This window comes from Calonectris borealis, chromosome 1, assembly GCF_964195595.1.
Source record: "Calonectris borealis chromosome 1, bCalBor7.hap1.2, whole genome shotgun sequence".
NCBI lineage: Eukaryota > Metazoa > Chordata > Aves > Procellariiformes > Procellariidae > Calonectris > Calonectris borealis.
The window spans coordinates 117,805,847-117,827,029 of NC_134312.1; the positions used below are offsets into that span (position 1 = coordinate 117,805,847).

The window sequence follows — 21,183 nt, forward strand, 5'->3', positions numbered from 1 at the left end:
AAATTGCTTTCTCTGCAAATTGGTTAGGCAGGACTACCTGTAAAATGAAAATATCTTTTACAGAAAGTCTGTCCCAGCCCACGTGCTTGTGGAGCACTTTGCACCACAGTCCCACCCTAATCCCCCTCCCTTGGATGTCCCCATCACGGCCAGGAACCGCTGTTGACTAAAACCAAAGTTGTCTCATTTCACTGAGCACACTGCTATTTTCTAAGGTGTGACTCAGAGCCTTTCAGTTAGGTGTCAGCATGTGCTATTTGCTAAAAACAAAATCAACATTAATTAATTCTGCTTATTTTTTTTGTAAGTTTTTGTCTTTTCCTGTTCCAGATCATGACTGAGGTGCACACAGAGCAGAGCTCAGAGAAGCCGGTCTTGGCTGTGCCTGAGGACCTGCTCCTCACAGCAGGGGCTTCACGGAGGGATTGGTCACTAACGAGCATGATCGTGGTGGAAGAAGAAGACAGGCAAACCGTGTGGGGAATCCAGGGGAAAGGGAGAGAAGGGCTGAGCTTGTGGCAAAGGACAGGAGAAACATGAAACGCAGGAAGGAGAAAGAACAGAGAAAGAGACAGAAGACACATCGCTGACCTCCCAGGGGAAGCAAAGGAGCAGAAAATTCTTCCCTTTGGGTGCTAAGCAGCCTGGCAAGCTGGCAGGCCTTTCACACTGCCTGCTCAGTGCTCAGCCTCTTGTGCCCATATCAGCCAAGGGAATTATTATTATTATTATCATTATTTTGTAGAGCTCATCTTTACTCTTTTTCTGTCTGGGTCAACAAAGATCAAGCTGTATCAATGTTTACCCCTAGAAAGCATAACAGTGCTCTTTTACAATATATGAAACTGCAGTAATAAGCATAAAGAGTAGTACTCAGCATCTGACAGGATGACTGATGTAAGCTGTCAGCCAATATTTGACTTTCCAGGTGAGATTAGATTTAGCATTAATTTTAATATAAACATAAAGTGTGCAGTACAAGGCTCTTATTTAACAGACAATAGCTTACAGCCTTGTGCAGGCTGGAGGCTACTTAAAGTTTAAGATATCTCTGCTCCTTTCAAGAGTATCATCATATTATCCACTGGAGTTTTAAAATCCTGATTTTTACTGTGAATCTTACTAGAGAAGGACACAGGAAAGGTAGGCTTCTGTTGGTAATTCTTTATTTCCTATTGAAAAAGCATAGTAATTTTTGTTCTGAATCAAAGAAAAAGCAGAGATTTTAAACAAAGAAAAAATTTCAAGGCAGTTTGTATTTGGATTTTCTTATAGCTTGCTTACTATCCCGTGTTTGAGTGTGTGTATAATTGCAGCGAGACCTACATGCATGTGTACCTACGTCCTTCGTGTGTGTGTGTCTGTTCTGTCCACGCTGGTATCACAAGGCTAGTCCATCAAGCAGAGGAAGATAGATTGCTGAACTTAAGTTGGAAAGACACCGCAACTTCTTATTAGTGATGAAAATTCAGCACCCCTTACCATAGGCTGCAGTAAGCATTGCTTGAAGACTGCAGTGAGATTGAGTGATTTTCTGTGGAAGCTTTGCGACATGTTGTAGGGCTTGGTTGGCCTGAAGCGTTGAAGGACAGGGGTTATACAGGAGCATCAGACTGAAACCCTTTACCATACCCTTTGCTTTTTGCAGGCAAGCAGCCTGCAGTGCAGTCACACCCTCCTCTTCATGTAGGAAAGGCAGAAAAGGACAGTGGCTTTTCTCAGAGCTTCTTGAGAGCTACTATCTCAGTAGGGGAGGCAGTGTGCCTCGACCTCTGTAACGTAGGTCATGAGGGCCCATGCTCACTGGATTTCACCAAAGCGTATTTGGCTTCCCTCAGACCAAAAGTGACCTGAGTGAGGAGAGGAGTAAGACCTCCTTGGGTCTCGGAACATATTGAACCACTCAGAGATGGGGATTCTCAGCTGGTCTAAAATTGGTACTACATTTTCACCGGCAAGTGGCAGGTGTTATTATTTAATCATCATAATGTGGACAAAAGAAACCAATGTAACTTATAGACATGGTATAGACATTTGATTAAAATAAGTATCATGTTGTCTTTAGCAACCGTAACTTGCAAGGATGGCTGAAATGCGAAACTTCACTTGGGCGGTGGAAGATATTTTCAAGGAAACCTTTCTCACTTACATGAATGGCTGGAGGAAAAACATGACGGAAGCAGCAGATAAATTGCAAGCCAAGGTTGACGCTGAAAACTTTGACTATGTTATCCTTTATTTGATGGTGATGATTGGGATGTTCTCCTTCATCATTGTGGCGATCTTGGTGAGTACTGTGAAATCAAAAAGGCGAGAGCACTCCAACGACCCCTATCATCAGTACATCGTTGAGGACTGGGGCGAGAAGTATAAAAGCCAGGTTCTGAATCGAGAAGACCTCAAGTGTGTGATCCATGAAAACTTGGGCGCAAAGGACAAAACAAGCCCTGGATCACCTTGACTTTTTGGAAACACCAGCAAAGAGGAAATCATAAAGCCACATGTACGGAACTCACTGGAATTACAAATAGCAGTGAAACTGTTCATTAAATTAACAAACAGGTCAATGTGCAATGGCGTGCTGAGGAAATCAACATTACTGTTTCCCGAGAGGAATTTGGCACAGCTGCTCAGGGAACACCCAAGAAAAATGCATGATTGTGCTTTGCTTTGATATTCTGCTCTTCAGGAAAATAAAACCAAGAGAATGAGTAACTTGATTTTTTTAGCATTTTTTAAATCCAGAAGCAGATCTGGGTGTTCCCACCTCAGAATAACTGTGAATTAGCGGTCAAAAGTGCTGATTTAGATCCAAACTGTGTGACTTAAGCCCATCTTAAAAATAACTTGAAAATGTACAGTAAAATATCAAAATCTCCATCTATTGACTGAACAATGTGTTATGGTATGAATCATAGGAGGTAACCTATACCTACACAGATTCATTCCAAACTATTTTTTTAATGATCTGGCTCCCGTTTTGATTTCATTATTCATTGGCAGCAAAGATTGACTCATGGCCTTCTGACAAGGCCTGTTTTATAGCAGAAGAGCTGCTAAACTAGCAGTCTCATCTAGGAGCATGTCCTGGTTGTCCAGGGCAGCTTCCAGAGGTTCATCATCTGTCCTCAAGTCCATAGCTGGCCAAGCTGTCTCTTCTGCTGCTCCTTGGTTCTCCAGAGCAATCTGTCTACCTGGGATGCAAGCTGGGTGATGGAGGCACTGGTTACATCCCATCAGCCAGGGCTCAGTGTAAACCACCGAGATCCTGCCTTGTGGCTTTCAGAGGAGGGATTTCTATTCCCAGCTATCAAGGCTGTCCCATTGCCGAGCTTCCTAAGGGTTTCCCGTATTGGGTACTGGTTTCCACTGGCTGGGAAATGGTTTTTCAAGGTGGTTTATCTTCTCCTGTGCTGCTGAAGTATTGCAACGCTGGCTCTCGGGGAATAATTAGAAGCAGAACTGGTGACACTTCTAGTATTAAAACGTGCTTCCTTTTGTAAGACTCTGGGTCTAGCTGCTCTTCTTGTTGCCAGACTTAAATCGCTTAAGCTAAAAGTTCCCATGCTGGCTGTCTATCGTGTGGGCTTATTGTTTGTTTTTAGAAAGTTTTGGCTGAAACACTTCAGCCATGTCTGGCACTGCATTTCCGACAATTTTGTTTTGCTTGTGTTAAAAAGAAATGAAAAAGAAAAGGGCTTCTTTGTTGGGAAGCTTTGGCTTGTTTTGGAGACTGGGCCTGAGATTTGGCACAGCAGCTGCTGTCGTGCTCCAGATGTGCCTTTTGCTGGCACAGTAATGAGCCTTTGAATAATCTCAGTCCGTGAGCGCTGGGGAAGGCATGTCAGGTCCCAGCACAGCCATCTGGTGAGCCTCTCCCCACGCAGCATGCCCCCGTTCCCCCCACCTCCCCGGGTGGCCTGTGGGTGTCTGCCAGCTCCCCCGCTCCTCTCACGGGCGTGCTCCGCACCCAGGCTGCGGGGCTTTCCTTACCCTCGGGCCCGCAGGGGGTGGAGGCCACCTGGCCCCGGCGCTACGGCCGCGCTACAGTCACGGAGAGCCCCTTTTGGCAAGGTGCAGTTCTGCAGGCGCCCCTGCAGAACCTGTCCTGGTGCACCAGCATCCCCAGCAGCTCACCGACCCGCTCAGGTCCTGCTCCCCGCCAAAACCAGGCGGCAGCTCCCGCCTCCGGCCCGGCCCTGCTCCCGGTGGCTGGCAGACGGCTGCGAGGCTGCACAGCGAAGCTGAAGACGGGGACCTGGACTGCTTTGCCCTCGGACCTACACCGCTGGGACACGGGTGTAGGAATTGCTTTATCTCAAAATTTTTTTTTTTTTTTGGAAGAAACAGGGGGCTGCTTTCTGCTCCGGCCTCCGGCGGGAGGGCTGCCCGGGGCGAGGTGAGGCGGGGGGACCCGGCCGCCCTGCCCTGTCCTGCCGGGCCCTGCCGCTGCCGCTCCTGGGAGATGTAGTTTGTCGCGCCCTCCCGCCCAGAGCCATGGCCGCCCCGTGAGGTAGGAGACGCGTTTCCTGGGCCTTCCCCCACACCCCTCCTCGCCGCGGCCGCCCGCGGCTCCGGGGCGAGGGGGGCGGCGAGCTGGCGGAGGCGGCGGGGCGAGATCGGGCAGGAGCGGGGCGGCTCCCCGCCCCCGACCCGGCCAGCTCTGCCTGCATCGCTGCCTGCCCTCCGGGCCTGCTCCCCTGCCTGCCAGCCCCAGAACCCTCAGCTCCCCTCAGCCTTCTCCTGCCCTGCTGCCTGTCTGCCGGCCTCCCCTGCGTGTCCTCCAGCCCCCCCCGCCTGCCCGTACTCCCCTCCCCGCCAGCTCACTCCTGGCCAGCCTGCCTTCCTCTGCCTATGCGCCTGCCCCTCTGCCTGTCCTCCTGCCTGCCCACCCGGCTTGCCTGTCGTCCTGCCCTGCCCTGGCTGCCTGCCTGCCACCCTGCCCGCCGCCCTGCCTGCCTGACCCCCGCACAGGCCCCGTTCCCGCCCTGGCCCCGGCGCCAGCGGCTGTGCCAGGCGGCGGCAGAAGTTCCCCCGCAATAACCTGCGGCCTCCCGGCCACCTCTCAGTCAGAGAGGCGTGAGGTTTAAAAGCTGCCGGAGATGGGCTCGCTGGCTATAAACCGCAGGCAGGCCTGGTTCAGCCGTCTCCCGGTGCATTGCGGCGGGATACCATGCACAGCCGCCTGGAAGTGCGCTTTACTGCGTATGAATCTGCGGAGTTTTGTTGTTTTCTTAAGAAAAAATGAAGCAAATAAGTAAGAAAGAGGGATCTGAAATTATCATTTGTTGAAAAAGTTTGGTTTTCTCAAGTGCGTGTGTGGGTTGCTGGCTGTGCTGGGCACTGGTGCTGCCGGGACCAGGAAAGGTGACCAGGGACCAGGGCAGAGCTGGGGTGGGAATGGAGGCAGCGGAGGCTGCCAGCCCAGCAGACCCTCCTAGGGCAAGGTGGTGGCAGCAAGCGAGGGCCTGCAGCTTGCAAGGACCCAGGGACGTGACTGAAGTGAAACTGATCCCACCCCACCTGGGATCCACGGTGGAACAGTCTGATGTGGCACTGACATTTTTGGTTTTGATTTGGTTTTAATCCAGCCGCCATGATTGATACACCCCATCTGCTCTGTTCTTCTTTTCCAGAGTTTGGAGCATGTGAGGAGCTGCCAGAGGAATCACTAATATTTTCATTTCTGCTTCTTCAGGTATGAAGATCTTATATGGCTTTATGTTTTTGATGTTCCTTGAGTTAGTTTAGGGATTTCTTTATCAGTGACACTAGTATAAACTGAGTGATTACACAGGTCTTTTTATGGAGTGTTGTCTTGACCTACCTACACATATAGGCTGTAAATGTACACAGGTCTGAGTGTTTCTGACTTAATTTAACCGCTGTGTCTTATGGCAGTGGTTTGTGATGGATTCTTAGTGCACCAGCTCTGGCTCACAGTTGCTTCCACTGTGTTTCTTTGCAGCCGTTGGGCTTTGCCATATTACTGTGTTTTCCCGTGACCCGTAGTCGTCTTTTTTTGAGGAGACTTGTCTTGCAGATGCTAAGCCTGATGCATGACGCAGCAGGTCACGTGTAGTGGTAAGTCCTCCAGTGACTGTCCAGGTGGGAAGCATGTGTTTTGCTTCCTGAAATATGTGCATTAAAGAAAGCAGCAACAAGAAACAGGTGGAATGAAACCCCTTTTGTAGCTCAGGACATCACTCCATTTTAAATGCAGTCATATAACCCTAGTAGTTCGCTGCTTTGTGAGGCTGGTGACTTTTATAGCTTTTCACAAAGTGGATAGAATGGAGATGCTCAGAAATCCCCAGTAGACAAAAGAATATCTTGAGTCCCATTTTGTTGAGTAGATGGAGTTATTGGCAGGCTGAGTGAGACTTCCAGCCAAGACAACTCAAGTGGGTTTGTGAGTACCCAGATGCCTTTGTGGACGTTTTCTGGTGCGTGTAGGCCAGTTGATACTCTGCCGCTGCATAAGCAAACAATGGTGTGAGTGGCTGGGCTGTGATGTGGCTGCTGTGGTGGACTGGAGCTGTAATTCAGTGGCTGAGAGACCTGGATTCAATTCTGTGCTCCACCACAGACTTCCCATCTGACTGGGGCCCAAATGCTTTGTCTGGGGTGGTCTGTGTTGCACAACACAGCTTTGTCCGGAGATCCTGGGGCTGGTATCAGCTAAAGTCTAGCTCTGGGACTTGGTGCAGCCCTCCCTGAGAGCTCTTTGGCCCCGCTGAGGACACGAGCCTCTAGGGCTGTGTTGGTGACTCTCTCCGCCTGCTCTGGACCCAGAAGACCTCACAGCATGTGGAGCTAACGGAGGATTGCTGGTACAGTGCTGAAGTGTGCCGTATGGGCAGACCCTCTCTTCCTTTCCCAACTGCAGTAGTTTGAGCTGCTTCACAGAGGAAGTCTGAGTGTAAATGGGCTAGTGATTGTGAGGTGCAATCACGGTGAAGAAGGCCACCATATGTGTGAGAGTGATAAAATTTTATCCCTACCCTGCATAGGAGTCTACAAGGACATGATGGCTAGCTTATGGAGCGTCTGTCACGGAGTCTCTGGCAGGGCTTCAGGCAGAGCCTGGTGCTCCTGTTTCTTTCTCACGTGGCTCAACACGAGACCTCCTTGTTGTGAGTGAAGGTAATAATGACCTTCCGTGGGGCCCAGTCTCTGTTCCCAGTAGCACTGTGTTTGTTAAGGGAGCTTGGTTTTCCTGGGGAACGAACAATGCCTGGCTCTAGGTAGATGTGTTCTGAACTCCTATCTGTGCCTTATCTGCCTCTGAAAAGGCAAACATGAAACTTCAGCTGTTTAGTTGCCTGCATTTTAAGATATCACAACCTTGAAAGTACAGTGTCTGAGCTTTTTGCTTTTGAATTGACGACCTCAGTGCTAACAAATTGTTTTTTTCAAATGTGAAGTGAATCCTGCCTTTTTCTCTCCTTTTCCCACTTTCTTTTCCCTGCCCCATGCCCCAGCTCCACCCATTTTTTTCTGTCCTGGGGTTTTAGCTGTAGTTAATAAGGTCTGGATCAAAATGGAGACTGCAAGAGTCAAAAGGTGAAATGGGGAGAAGTGCTTGACCACTGGAGGCTGGTGGCACAGAACATGGGAATGCAAACATGGAGAGAGCGGTGGCTTCCCCGCTCAGTTCCAACTGCAGAAGACACTGTGAGGGCAGACCATCAAAAGTGTCAGCTCTCACAGGAGACATTTTGGATCAAAACACCACTCTTCAGAACAAAGGGAGAATTTCTTTACTTCCTGTCCTTTGTGACTTCAGTGCAGCTACTCCTGGTGGATACACAATTCAGGCAGATCCAGGCTCGTGTCTCAGCAGAGCGGAAATATTACAGAAGTCTTGCGCTGAATGCTTAAATAATCAACTTGCAACCAAGAGCATTTGCAGGAGTGCATACTGTGATACACATTATACACTGCTTCTTGCTGTTGGGACAGTACCCTGCAATCAGACCCCACAGATGGGCTCGCATAATGTTTGCTGAGTCTAGAAGTTTTTCTGTATGTAAAAAATCACTAAAACCCCATTTTCAGCATCATATGCCAGATGCTAGCCTGTCTTTGAATGGCCGAATTCTTGCCTTTTTACAATATGTTGCAAAATTGGTTCTGACTGAAGCACAGAATTTACAGCAATTTCGGAGAAGAGTGAAGACTGTGTCTGATGAAGCCCCCACCCAAGTCAGCATTTTGAGATGAAGGCACCCCAGTTGGGCAGTGCAGTCCCTTCAGATCAGGCCAAGCTTGTGTAACGGGGGTTTCGTTGAGCAGCACGTACCGAGAGAACCAGATTCTGCTCTGATGTGGGATTTTTGCTGTGACCATCTGGCAGGGACTTCAAATCTTAACGATCACTGAAATTCTGGAGGAAACATCAGAAGTTAAAATGCCTTTTTTTTGGAGGTGAAATACTACTGACTCATTAGTTCACAGCTGCCCTGACATTTTATCAACAGGAGAAGGGAGCTGTACAACTCAGGATCAACACAGTAAATACCGAATGACAAATGAGTTGGCCACACCACTGCTTCGGTGTAGTTCGATTTTGGTAACAGAGATCTCCAGTGGTGTCTCTCCGTGGGGACGTTTCCAGGGTGGTCTCTGCAGGATGAGGATTTTGCAGCTGGGGGAAGAGAAGAGGACTCCCCTGCTGGAGAAATAAGGGCATCTGTGAAGAAGCTGGCTGAGCAGCGCAGGAGCTGCAAGAACATTTACTTGACTCCTTGTTTCTGAAGAAAGGTCAGCAGCAGTTATTGGCTAGTGGCGTGGTGGTGATTTATTTGGCCCAACTGCTGGTGAAGGTTTGGACTAAGCTGTAGGGCTTCCTCCTCCTTTTCAAGAGTGACTCTGTTGTTACGCATACAGGAAACACCTCGAAGGGGTCAGGCAGGGAAACGTGCTTAATTTGAAATCCAGCAGCTGAAACAGTGTCAGCGCTGGTGGAGCAGCAAGCAGAGACCAGAGGGCAGTGTTGTGGCTGTGCGCTGCAGCCTTCAGCATCCCCTCGGGCATTTCTCAGCCCCAAAGTTCAGCTCTGAAGCGTTATGTTGACCACTCAGGGGATCCAGTGAGTGGTTGGTTCAGTTCTGTGTTATTGTGGGCTGTGTGGAGAATTTAATTTATTAGCAAATCAGAGAGAACTGGTAAATGATATTAGATACTAGGATTCATTAGGCATTCGGGCTCCGAACAGGGCAGGTGGGCTTAAAAACCACAAGACAGCTCTTCTGGGTGCGCTTGTGTCCGCTACATCTCGAACAGGCGGTGTGATGTGCACACGTGTCAAACTTTCGAAAGCAGCCAGCATTGTATTTTCGGTTGGGCAGCTGCCGGGATGTGCTGCGCGCGGTGGAAGCGCAGCCTCTGCTCTGCGCAAGTGTGGCACCTGCCCGGGCCTGTCAAACCCCTGTCCTTCAGCAGCACGGACGTTGCTCCTGTCACTCAGCTCCAAAAAGGCCCATGTAGGTCATTCCTGAACCGTGTGGCACTGGTAGGCTGCCAGGGGCTGTGCAGCAGATGAGCTTGTCAGAGAGGCACAGGATAGACACGCTGAGTAGAAACAGATTGGCTAATTCTTTTTTAATTTCCATTTCTTCAAGATGCTCCTGCCCCGGTCTGTGGCTTTAGAAGGGTGACGCTCATCGGTGCTGGGCGCAGCCTGCTGCGGGACGGACAATATCATCACGCAGCCAAGATGGTGGCATTTAACTGGAAGGTGAGGATGTTTCACATTCATAAAGCAGTGAATTTCTGCTCTTTCAAGCAGATGCGTGTAAGATGTGGCTGGGTGGGTCCTGTGTTTAAAGACGGTTTCCTTGCCTAGGTGAAGGTTGTTTAACCACCACACTCTCTGCACCTCAGGGACAGAGGACTCTTTGTTGTTGTCCTTTCTTGCCATACATGCTTGCACCTTGCGGGCTGGCCCCAGTACTTGCTGTCAGGGCCTCACACTTTAGACCTGAGCAGAGCGCTGGTAGGCACACCTTGCTCTGCTCGCCTCTGCTCCTCCTGGCTTCCCTCTTTCAAGGCTTTTTTCCGGCTGCTCTTTCCTCAGCTCCTTTCGTTACTGGACGGTATTTTCTCTACTATGTCTTTTAGTGTACTGGGGCCATAAACACTCTGCAGGGTATGTGTGTAAGGCACAGAAATGTTTGAGCAAGTACCTCATGCATTAACAATTTTAACATGTTAAATCAAACCATTTATCAAGAAAGCAATGCTAACCCCAAGCCTTGGCTTTACCTTTCTGGTGTTTTAGCTGTGTAGAGTTGTGGTTTAAAGAGATTGCCACTTTTAATATGTGGGGAGATTGACAGAGGATGATGTTTTTTTGCAAAATTAGAGTGGAGTGGCCTGATGCCAAAGGTAGCATGCAGCTTGTAGAGATCAGCGTTATAAAAGACCCCACCTGAGCCTCTGACTTGTGCTCTTTAAGGGGACACACTGTGTGGGTACAAGGCTTTTTCTAAATTCACTAGTTTGACAATGGCCAAGCAGCTTTATGAGGTGCTGGAAGGTCTGCTAAGGGTACAGGGAGGGTACGGGGAGGCTCACTAGGGGGGAGCTGGCACTGTGAACCTACTGTGCACCACCGGACCGATCCTGCTGGCCAGGTAGCTCTTTGAAACAGTGTACTGGGAAGTTCATGTGCCTTCAATATCCTTCTGGAATTGACATCTTTCACCGAGTGCCTGTGCTGCTCTTCTTATATTTGTATTCTGAGTTCACAGTGTTACCCATTTGCATTTTATTTTCCACTCCATGTACACTTAGAGTGGCATGCTTTTATAACATTGAAATATGTTGTGCAATTTCGGTGGTTCCAGGCATTAAAAACTCCTGAAACTGAATCATTGGAGGGTGTGGGTTTTTTTACTTTTCTTCCAGTTTAAAGGCCTTTATCTATACCTTCTAGATCTGGGCAAGTTAATTGCAAAACTACCATGGATTAAAATTTCTAGGAGCACAAAAGTGTCTTTGGGGATCACATCTGATAGCTGACATGCACGGATTCATCGCTTATGTGAGAATTGTTCAGAAGCATTTCCACTTTTACAATTATCCTAAGATATCCAGTTCTCCCCCTTTTTCAGCTCTAGATCGTGCCAATATTCCATTTGCTGTAAAGCAAGCAAAAGCAACAGACCTGTTCAAAGGGGCTTCTTACACAAACTTGAGTGAAGTGAACTTGTTTTTGTCCTTTCCCCTAGACATTGCTCTGCCTAGTTTAAAGTTTCCTACAGAAAAAAAAGCATGAACAGAGGAGCTTTACCATTGCTTTGAATAATGCTGTTGCTGTAGGAAGCTGTATAGCATCCCTGTAGATTCATTTTTACTTGTGCAAGTGTTCCAGTAACTGCTTAAATATATTGTTTTGCATTTCAGGCTTTGGAGAATTTCCCATTGCTGATGTACATTTTGGCAGCTAAAACATTGATTCTTTGCTTAGCCTTTGCTGGAGTAAAAATGTACCAGAGCAAAAAAATTGAAGAAAAACTGAAGAGGGAACGTGAAGAGAAATTTAAAACAGAAGTAGAGAAGAAGGATGATTGAAGAGTCTCTCAGGTATAGACTTTATTCAACATCATGGTGTTTGATAATGGCATTGACATATTAATCCCATTATGTTTTGGCTTGGATACACTTGGATTGTGCAATTAGAACTATCACCATTATCTGAATTCTTGTAATATTTGTCTCCTGCGATGCTTCAGCGTATTTGCATACCCGAATCATGCCCATTCTTTGTAAGAACTGCAGTTGCCACCAGAAAACTTGGCAGCCATGTTTCATAATTTGGGAGATATTAGCACCGTATTCCTTCTCTGCTCTTAATCTCCCTGAATTTTTATGCCCAGCCAATTGCACAGGCAATCCTGATACATAAAGAGATGGTTAAATTGGCAAAAAAATGCATGAGAGGCATGACAGACAGGATGATGCAGTCAGACTTCTTGGCCTTAAGTCACATAATTAAGATAAAAAAGAATCAGCCATTCCATATTATTAAATACATGACAAGTTGTAGACAGTTTAGCTGGAAGCACCAAATCTCATGCCATGGAGCTTCCCAAGGTAACAGAAATGCTACAGGTTATGCTATGTAACATCCACCATATATACTTCACTGAGAAAAATGGACATCTTTCTGCATAAAAGAGCAAAATGAACATTACAAAATTTCTTAAAGTTTTTTGTTTTCATTCCCTGTGTGCTGAATTCCTTCCCACTGTTTTCAAAGTTCGAGCAATCATTGCCTTATTGGATCAAGTCCATTAGCAAAATGAGTGCTGACTAGTGCTAAGATTATATTCCCTGACTTGTTTGGTATGTGATTTTTGTATCAGTTCGTTTCACATCTCTCTGTTCTGCAGCAAAATGGGAATTCTGTTGCTGCCTGCCTTTTGTGAGCTCAGTGGGAGTTTGATGTAATGTTACTCTTTATTGAACTAAAAAACTTACTTTCCCCTTTTGAGGTCATCACCTCACATGCGAAGAGAGTTTCAGTTTTTAGAAATGTTTGCTAGTTTTGATTTCAAACTTATCACTGTTTTATTTTGTGCAACAGGGTTTGGAAATCGTGACTAGAAATGGGGCCCTGGAAATAACCGTGGGAATGAAGTAGTTCATTCGCATAGAAAAAACAACAAAACAAAGGTGTTTTTCAGCCTCCTGTTTACACGAGATGGAGGACTTGTCTCTGGGCAGACTTGTGCCATTTTAAACTCTTGTTTTAAATCGGTTTAGCTAGCCACTGGAAAATGCTGTGAGAACACTTCTTTCCGTTTTTGCAGAATAAGTCAGATAGAGTAAGTTGTATGGATTTTTATTGCTAGACAAATGAGAGATGGGCTGCCCTGCAAGTGGGCAAGCCTGCTACTTGTAATGAGCAGACCATACCGTCCTGTGTGTGCAGCGTTGGGTCCCAGGGAGTTCTGCCTGGCAGAGTCCATAGCCCAGGGGATTGCTGCGCCAGGGTAACAAGCTCATCTCACAAGGCCTCTTTGTCCAGCATGTGACGTTGGCCTTGTTGAATGACTGGCATTAAAGTGCCTCTGATTTCGCAGAAAATACCCTAGTTGCCCCGTCACCCAGTGTTGCCCACCAGAGGCCCGCTCAGTCCTTCCTAAATTCTGCCATCTCTCGGACTGTCAGCCATGTCCTTCTATAATGGGATTGCGAGAAGGGGTGAATTCTCCTACCCTAAAAACGTTCTCCAGTGTCAGCACCGCAGAGCTGTGCTTAGCTCCGATTGCAGCGTGCCACGTGGGCAGGCAGATTTAGCCCATGTGCTGCCAGCATGTCATGCCTGCTGTTCTCACTGCTGTTTCCCCACCTTGCAGATTTTCTGACACTTGGCAGCTTACATTGGATTCCTTTCCTGGGAGAACGAAGCCTTCCTGTAGATGAAGGATGTGTCAAAGGAGTAAAACCCTCAAGAGTAACATTCGCTTAAACTGTATCTCAACTTTTTATACGAACAGCAAAATCTCTAAGCCTCTATTTATGCAATAAAAAATCCTTTGTAAAAAAAAAAGTAATGGCTTTGGTTGCTGTTTACTCAAATGTTACAGTTAGAGCTGCAGGGGAGGCAGTTTTCAAAGATTAGCTGCAAGGAGGTGGCTGGTTTTAAAGAGAAAAGCACTCTGAATCCATCATGGGTGTGTACAAGGTTCATGGACAGACAGAAGGAAATGGGGAGGGCTGTATGCAACTTCTTCAGAGCAACTGCTTTCTGCAAGGGTGTAAATCTGAGACTTGTGGGCCCTTTATTGAATCCAGATGAACAAGCACAGGAGAGGAGCTTTTCCGGGCAGGTCTTTCTCAAACCACTTTCCATACCTAGGACTTCCTTAGAGTAATGCAAATCACAGTGTCAGTGTGAAAACCTTTGAGGGAGTTTTATGCTAGAAGGTTTCTTACATTATTTTGCTATGCACTGTATCTGAGAACTGTGTATGGCTCTCTATTTACTACTTGGCCTATGAAGCAGAGGGGGTTTTCATTACTAGCTGTTCCTGCATGTGCAGTAACACCAAATCCTGGAGGATAAGGTAACTCGGTTACTGTAGGTTAATCAACAGAGCAGATTTTTTTTTCACAGAAATAAAGGCTTAGGCATGTGTAGCAGTGCCAACAGGTACGTTTACCTTCACGTTTCTGTTATAAAGCACTTCCTAGATCTTTGTATCTTCTGGAAGCTAAGGTGAAGCTGAAATCTGACAGTGGAGAGGGGAGAGGAGGGAAGAGAAGTGAAGGGCCCTTGGAGAAGCCTTGGGAGCCCAGCAGGATGTGGGAGGCCTCTGGGATGGCTCGCTCCTGCCCTCTCCCTGCGGCGGGGGGCTGAGGTGCCTGCTGTGGTCACACCAGCCCACGCTGCTGCAGTATCCCTCTTTCAAGCCTTACCTGAGAGTGCGTGCAGCTGATACAGCTGATGCTCAGAGAGCTCTCGCTGTGGTGGAGTTACTCACCAGGAACTGCAGTAATTTTTAAAATCTCACTGTTCATGCGGTCACCTTGGTGACTGGGGAATATAAGTATTGCAGAAACCCGTTCCCGGGATAGGGCAATATCCTTGCTACAGCAGCCTCGGGACTGCCAGGCCAGGGAATTCGTAGTGCCGTTGTAAAATAGCAATTTACCACTATGGTCTCAGCAGTCATCTGTCGATGCAAAGGTGGAATTAAATGGTAATTTAATTAAATGGCTCTGCGGTGTTCAGTGAGAACAGACTCTGCTAACCACCTCCATTAAACAGCTATTGAGGGAAATGCACCAAGGTACTTAGCTAAGCCACACGCCCAAACCTTAACAGGAAATTGTCAGGCCTGTGTAGTGTCCACGAGCTTCAAAAGTAAGCAATGTCTTGGCTCCATGCAGTCACTGGTTGCCTTTGAATATCGGCCCCAATCTAGATCTTTTTAGACTCTCGACCAAGAGGAGGTTTTTCTAGACCAATAGTGATAATGAGCTTTTTTTGTTTTTTAAACTGAAAGCAGAGGTATTCTCCACTTCAATATAGTTGCTCTGTAAGCAGAATCAAAGGTACACAATCTTCCTTTAAAGCAAGTCATTTAGCATCAAAGCAATTGGGCACCAATTGGGCACCATGTAGCACCCAAAGCAATCAAGACTGGCGTTAAAATCTGGGGGGACTACCTTGCCAAACATGTGCAAGAAGGGAATTAACACAAGGAGCCTCTTTTTTGTCCCTGGCTCGAATAGGGGAGAAAGCAGCTGTGAGGAGTCTCCTCAGAAGTCCTCCACATCACCACCTTTTTGCCTCTATAAGCCAAATCAGAAAACCTCTTTGTACATGTAAGACTTCAAATCTGGTCCAACCTGGCTGCTTTTTTCCTTAACTTCGGAGTAGCGCTACAGCATAGATAACCCTTAGAGCTTGTGGTGGGTGTCGCAGCAGGCTGATATCCTAGAGTTTCCAAAATAAGAAGAGATCTTACCCATTCCTAAACCTGAACCAATATCTGTTCTCTGACATGCCAGGGTAGAATTTTGATCTATGCTATCACTGGATAGGTTACAACAGGTTTTTTTATCCTTGGGCATTCTATGTGCTGCAGTTGCAGCCTTAAACAAGAAAATATGCTGACACTGGGGGGAGACAGCAGCTCAGATTTATTTCAGTTTCTTGTTCAGAAACCAGCTGGGGACCTCGAAGTCTGGTTTCTTACTGAAAGAAGGGTTATACGATTAGTCCTGAGGAATAGAGAATTCGGTTCAATTGAGTTTCTGCAAGTGAGAGGGGGCAGCAAGGATAGAGAGCCTTGAAGTGCTCAGTGTGTATGAGTGTGCAGCTTGTTAGACAGCAGGGGATCTACACAGGTTCCCATTCCAGAAAGCAAGCCAGGTCACACCCTTCTGGTGCCTACAGAGCTACAGAGTCTCTCCTTCTCCGCTGTTCCGTAAAATTGCTCCTTTCAAAAAGAGCATTCATGTTGTATAGATGAGCAGCTTAACCTTATGCAGTACCTCACTTGCACAGGTCTTTCACTATTGGATGTTGTCATTGTCGCCAGTGCCACGTGTTGAAAACTGAGAAAATAAAAGGATTACTGGCTTTTAAGCTTCTAGTGTTTGCACCTTTAGGCTTTCTTTTACTGACACGAAGGCCGTGTGTTTTCAAACAAAAGCAGAAATCCGTGTGTAGTAATAAAGAAAGGAGCTGTTGGGATTTTAAGGGAAAAAAAATAAACTCTCACAGGTTCTGAGACGACTTCAGTGGCTGCTGGAATAGGGCTCTTCCAGTCTGAAGGAGCTCAGTGGCTGTGGTGTATCTGTGGTCCTTGAAGTGAAAAATAAGTGAAGAAGCATTCAACAGGACTGTTTTCTCATTATCCATTTTAGACTTTGGCTGAAATGAACTCAGCTTGATTTTAATACCACTGAATGCGTTTAGTCTGAAGGCCACAAGACTTTTACCAGAAACACAACAGCACTGGTGCTGGAGGAAGGCAGAGCTCCCTGAGCAGCACCCCAGGGCAGGAGAGATGATTGCTCTCGAGCCATTGTGCTGCAAGTCAGGGAGCTAAATATTTTTCAGCTTTTCCAAGAGCCTCACATGCAGACAACTATTTCCAACATTTCCTTCCTCAGTTTTCCTCTTGGGGATCAGCAATTCCAGCTGTTTTTTCTTGCTCTTCTCAGTAAAGGCACTGCAAATGTTCTGTCTGGGGTAGAGTACCTTCACAGTTCTCCTTGATCCCAGCTCTAACCTGCGACACTCAGTCAGCATCTCTGCCTACCTGCTGACTGGTCTCAACTCTGGCCAAAGAGGAGCACTGTGGCAAACTCTCATAGCCCCCTTTCCATCTCTGCCATGGGAGAAACCAGTAGACTAATCTGAAGCAAACCTCTCTTGTTTCAGCCTTCACCAGTTCTTCACAGCCTTTGCAAAATTGCTTCCGAAGATGCACCAACTTGCTGCATCCTCTCCCTATATATTAACTATGTACTTCCCTCAGCCTTCAAGTCAAGTTTAGTGAGGAGCTGAGAGACCTCACATGAAGGAGCTGACTACCCTGTGACAGTCTCGTGTCTGACATGCTCCTGATCACGTGGAAAACAAACAAATGTACAACCCACATGAGTGTGTGGAGACAGATCAGGTAAAATTTCTCAAACCTGAGTTGATGTTACCCCCCGGTAACGTGCCAAAAAGCCATTTTCAGGTAGGCTGGGTGTAAGTGGCTACCTGGTTTGGGGACTCAGAAGTGGCTGGATGTTCATGCACAACACACGTCACTCCAGTTTGGCTTTGGCTTTTGAAGCTGGTTTGTCTTGGCTACTGGAGCAAGCCCAGCATGTCACCTAGGCTCAGCTGGACCTTGACTGGCATATGTGTGTACCAATCTCGGGGATAATCACAGCACCAGCTGGCCCTTCTCCAGCTGGTAACAGAAATACCTGCTAGTTACCAGAACAGTTATCCCCATAGCAATCGACTCCTCATATGTTCCTGTAGTGAGAAAGTTTGTTTGGGCACAAATAAGTGATTAGGCATGTATTCATGTGTATCTCCATATGGCATCAATCTCTCCCTCTTTGAATCTGATGAGAGAGCTATTGAAAATGTCCGTGTGTACCATCATCAAAGGCTATGCCTCACTGTGAGACTGTTTCCAGTCTATCCAAAGGCTCTTGAGATGGCTGTCACAGAGCAGAGAATGTATATAGCTGCTTCCTATTGATCACTAGATTGGGTAACTATCCTTTTTTATTAGTCTTTTTTCCTGGACTTCCTCATATTGGTTGGTTTCGCTTTTCAATGCCTCAGCTTCTGATGGTGTGGCACTTTCCCAGTCCTATGGCTCTTTTGATTTGCTGTGACTCATATTCCTCTGGCCTAAATTCAGGCTAATTTCCTGGCTTAGTATTTCTCATTGATTTGAGGAGCTTAGAGCTAGCCAACAAGAAATGTCAGACACTGACAGTTAAGTGCAGTTTAAGTCTTATAAATGAGTCTGGCCCTTACATGTATTTCTTTCCTAAAACAGTTTTCTTATTTTGCATTTCTTACATAGAATATTGTTCCCGTATCCCTCCTCCTTTCCTCTGTGCATTTCTCTCCATACCTCTTCTACATGGTCGCTGGAGAAGGAAATTTCAAGGAACAAGTTCACAGAGGCAGAGGCTGGGCTTCGAGCGATCTTGGTTGCCTTTCCACTACCTGGGAGCCTTCTCCCAGTTCTCAGGCGTGGCACAAAATGGGGCCCACTCTGCCTGCTCAGTCACAGAAGCTCACACCTTGTGTCCCATCATTACATCCCTGGCTTGGGCCTCTGTAGGCTCTTAACCCAAGTGCATTTCTCCCTCTGTACCCTGGATTGCAGCATGCTATTAGGACAGAGGACTTGAAAATAGGGAAAAAACTGTGTTGAGCCTATCATTACAGCCTGCTTCATGAGCTGGAGGAAAATAAATGGTTTTTTCCGCGAAGATGAGACTTGGAAAAGCATTTAGAAGCAATTAGTCAATGAGACATCATGAAAATTCAGGTGATTTGCATTCCAGCTAGCTCAGAGCAGAGGGACATCTGTTATAGCTTCTTCATCAACTTATGCATTTGCATCTGCCTCTCCTCTTTATGCAAAGATACTTTAATCATTTTATTCTAGTGGTGCATTTCAATCACACAAAGAGAGTCATGAGTGGGAACAAAGAGATTTGCTTTGACTTCCTGCAATGGTCAAGTGTACTGAGCCTCACTACAAGAGCTATTGCTCACAAACCTAATAAAATAATAGGTATTTAAAATCCTACCAAGAAAATATTAGACGCATGCATGCTATTTCAAGTGCTCTTGAATAAGGTGCATGCTATTTGGTAACATCCTCCTATTAGCTTGTTTAGTCATATGTTAAAGGAATTGCTTGTCATCCTAAATTACCAGTTGAGTCAGAACTGTATGAGCCACAATATTTTTCTTTGGTACAAAGGGTTACAACGTTTTGTAGAAAACATGGGTTGTAATTACCCTTCTGCAGCAGCAAAGGGGGAGGGAGGAAGAAAGAAGAGGACTCATTTCAGAGGATTTCATATAAAATACCAAAGTTTATTTGATCTCACTCGGTTCTTTTTCCTGCCCGCAGGTTTCCATACACATTAAATAGGACCGGGTAAAAAAGTTTCGCCAGCTCTCAACCTCCCAGCGGGAGGCTGGGAAGAGTGAAGGTGTTTAGCGAGGCTTTCCCAGCCCTTTGCAGGGAAGGGATGTTTTTCCCTTGCTCTCTGGGAGATGCGGCACTAAACGCTTCCTCTTTCCTCGTGCTTGTCTCCATGAAACCCTTCATGGAGGCTTCACCCTTGTTTTACCAAAGAATACAAACCAGGAAAGACTGATAAATTCCTGTGACATAAATTACTTCCTTTTGATACTTCCTCGTTGCTAAAATGGATGGAAAGCAGGTGATTCTGTACCTGGTCCCATGGACTCTACTGCGAATTAGGGATGGCAGAAGACACACCCTAACAATGAAGAAGTGTTGCAATGCGGCCCTAAACCCGCAGATGCGTAAGCCATGGCAGCAGAGACCGGTAAGGCTGCGCTGTGGTGGGGCTGTTACTTCTCCCCAGTAGTATAGTGCAGTGTCATCGGGTGAAGGTAAACAGTCATTGGGAAAATGGGGTGTGCATCATTCGTTTCTCAAGAAAACCAAGCTACTGTGCAATTACTGCCTATCCTTGTGGTAAAGAGGCACCGGACCTATTTCTTTCCTCATGCTGATTTCACACCACTTCATATTCATCAATATTTAGTGGAGCAATTGTTGCTTCAAGCCAATGTGAAATTATGTTCAGAGCCATGATACCAGGACAATAAAAACATTCCTGCCCCTCTCCAGTCTCTCCCCTTTTTCCCCCACTCTTTCCTGCTTGCATTTGAAGCACCTAATTTTCCATTCTCTGCTACATCCATATTTGTAAAAATTGGGCAGATGGTTTTGCTGATGAATATGAAGCTGAAGAAAGGTGGTTATTTTTCTTTGTATATTCGCATCTCAGCTCTAGAGAATTACATGCATGGATTCTTCTGAAGATAGATGAGACTCCTTTTTTTAGATATCTCTCTGCCACACCAAATTACAATGCTCGTTTAGATGCTTTCCACACACAGGAGAAAAACTGCACAAATTTGACTCAGTGTATTGAAATGTTCTAGTGAACCTGTGAATCATCTCATTTCTTTTATGTTTTTATGGTCTTAGTTCTCTTAGAAGTACACAATAAACACATACCTAGTAATGAGCAACACAGAGAATGTAAATTGGAAGCCACTTTCAAAAAAACAAGAAAGTGTTCAATGAACTTGAAAAAACTGCTGTTAAGAAGTACTACTTTGCATCACTCATAAATCATCTTTTGAACTCAATTCCGTGAGAAATCACTACATCTCAGTAATCGATGTCACGGATAAAGAAAATCTCCAGTGATGAGTGCCATATTTTATCCTGAGAGACTGAACTCTTCAGGCTTTAAAGCCTGAACCAACTACTAATGGTTAGGCTTCAGAAAAGGAACTCCCCTTTTAGAAAGATTTCTTTTACCTGTCACTGAAATGTTTACGGCAGACCACTGTTGGAAGCAAGGTGCTTGGTGTAATGAACTACTGAGCTGATATCAGATGTTAATGTGCATATTATGGGAAAGTCGCATTAAATTCTTCAGACTTCTTTAAGCTGTGGACTCTGGCATCAGTCATGGTCTGGCATATTCCCTGCTCAGGAGCAGATCTCCCATTTGGGTCAAAGACAGGCCTGACCTGCAGAATTCATTTTGCAGCCCAAATTTCTCGAAATTGAGGGCATTTACATCTATAGCACGGTCTCATGACTCCCATGACAGAGGAATTTATGCAGAAGGATGGCTAAACTGGATCTTAGGCATGTTTGACCCATTTTTGTGATAAGGCAAATTAACTGTCCCTTCACAGCGCAAGCATAGCACATATCAACCTAGTCCTAGAACACACCTAAAATGAAACATTTGGATTTAAAACGATCTCTTTTATTAGTGCGATTGACACGTGGTTCTTTAGGTTTACACCCTTCGAAGGAAAGGGCTCAGCAGAGCTGGAGCAGGGTAACTCATTCAATACCAGCCAAAACACATTTGAGGCCTGACTGCAGGAAGAACCGT

At 46.3% G+C, this 21,183-nt stretch overlaps 2 protein-coding genes across 5 annotated transcripts; both read left to right on the plus strand.

Annotated features, from left to right (window-relative positions):
- Positions 1 to 1,766: 1,766 nt before the first annotated feature.
- KCNE2 (potassium voltage-gated channel subfamily E regulatory subunit 2) lies at positions 1,767 to 2,478 on the plus strand. Its single transcript, XM_075172139.1, has one exon. The coding sequence runs from the start codon at positions 2,084 to 2,086 to the stop codon at positions 2,459 to 2,461; it is 378 nt and encodes a 125-aa protein (XP_075028240.1). The 5' UTR covers positions 1,767 to 2,083; the 3' UTR covers positions 2,462 to 2,478.
- Positions 2,479 to 4,400: 1,922 nt separating this feature from the next.
- Positions 4,401 to 13,571, plus strand: SMIM11 (small integral membrane protein 11). Of its 4 annotated transcripts, none has more exons than XM_075172152.1 (5): positions 4,401 to 4,513; positions 5,637 to 5,698; positions 9,627 to 9,742; positions 11,413 to 11,592; positions 13,371 to 13,571. In XM_075172152.1, exons 3-4 carry the CDS (start codon positions 9,722 to 9,724, stop codon positions 11,578 to 11,580), a joined length of 189 nt encoding a protein of 62 aa, XP_075028253.1. In that variant the 5' UTR covers positions 4,401 to 4,513; positions 5,637 to 5,698; positions 9,627 to 9,721; the 3' UTR covers positions 11,581 to 11,592; positions 13,371 to 13,571. The 4 variants fall into 4 exon arrangements, with proteins under 4 accessions (XP_075028253.1, XP_075028277.1, XP_075028262.1 ...); XM_075172176.1 differs by lacking the exon at positions 13,371 to 13,571 and adding an exon at positions 12,596 to 13,364; XM_075172161.1 differs by lacking the exon at positions 4,401 to 4,513 and adding an exon at positions 4,868 to 5,257.
- Positions 13,572 to 21,183: the final 7,612 nt, after the last annotated feature.

What these genes read in the sequence shown, in the direction of transcription:
- KCNE2 (XM_075172139.1), top strand. Translation starts at nt 2,084, where the DNA reads ATGGCTGAAATGCGAAACTTCACTTGGGCGGTGGAAGATATTTTCAAG.
- SMIM11 (XM_075172152.1), top strand. Translation starts at nt 9,722, where the DNA reads ATGGTGGCATTTAACTGGAAG. An exon ending in TGGTGGCATTTAACTGGAAG is followed by an intron (nt 9,743 to 11,412) that starts GTGAGGATGTTT and finishes TTTGCATTTCAG; the next exon opens with GCTTTGGAGAATTTCCCATT.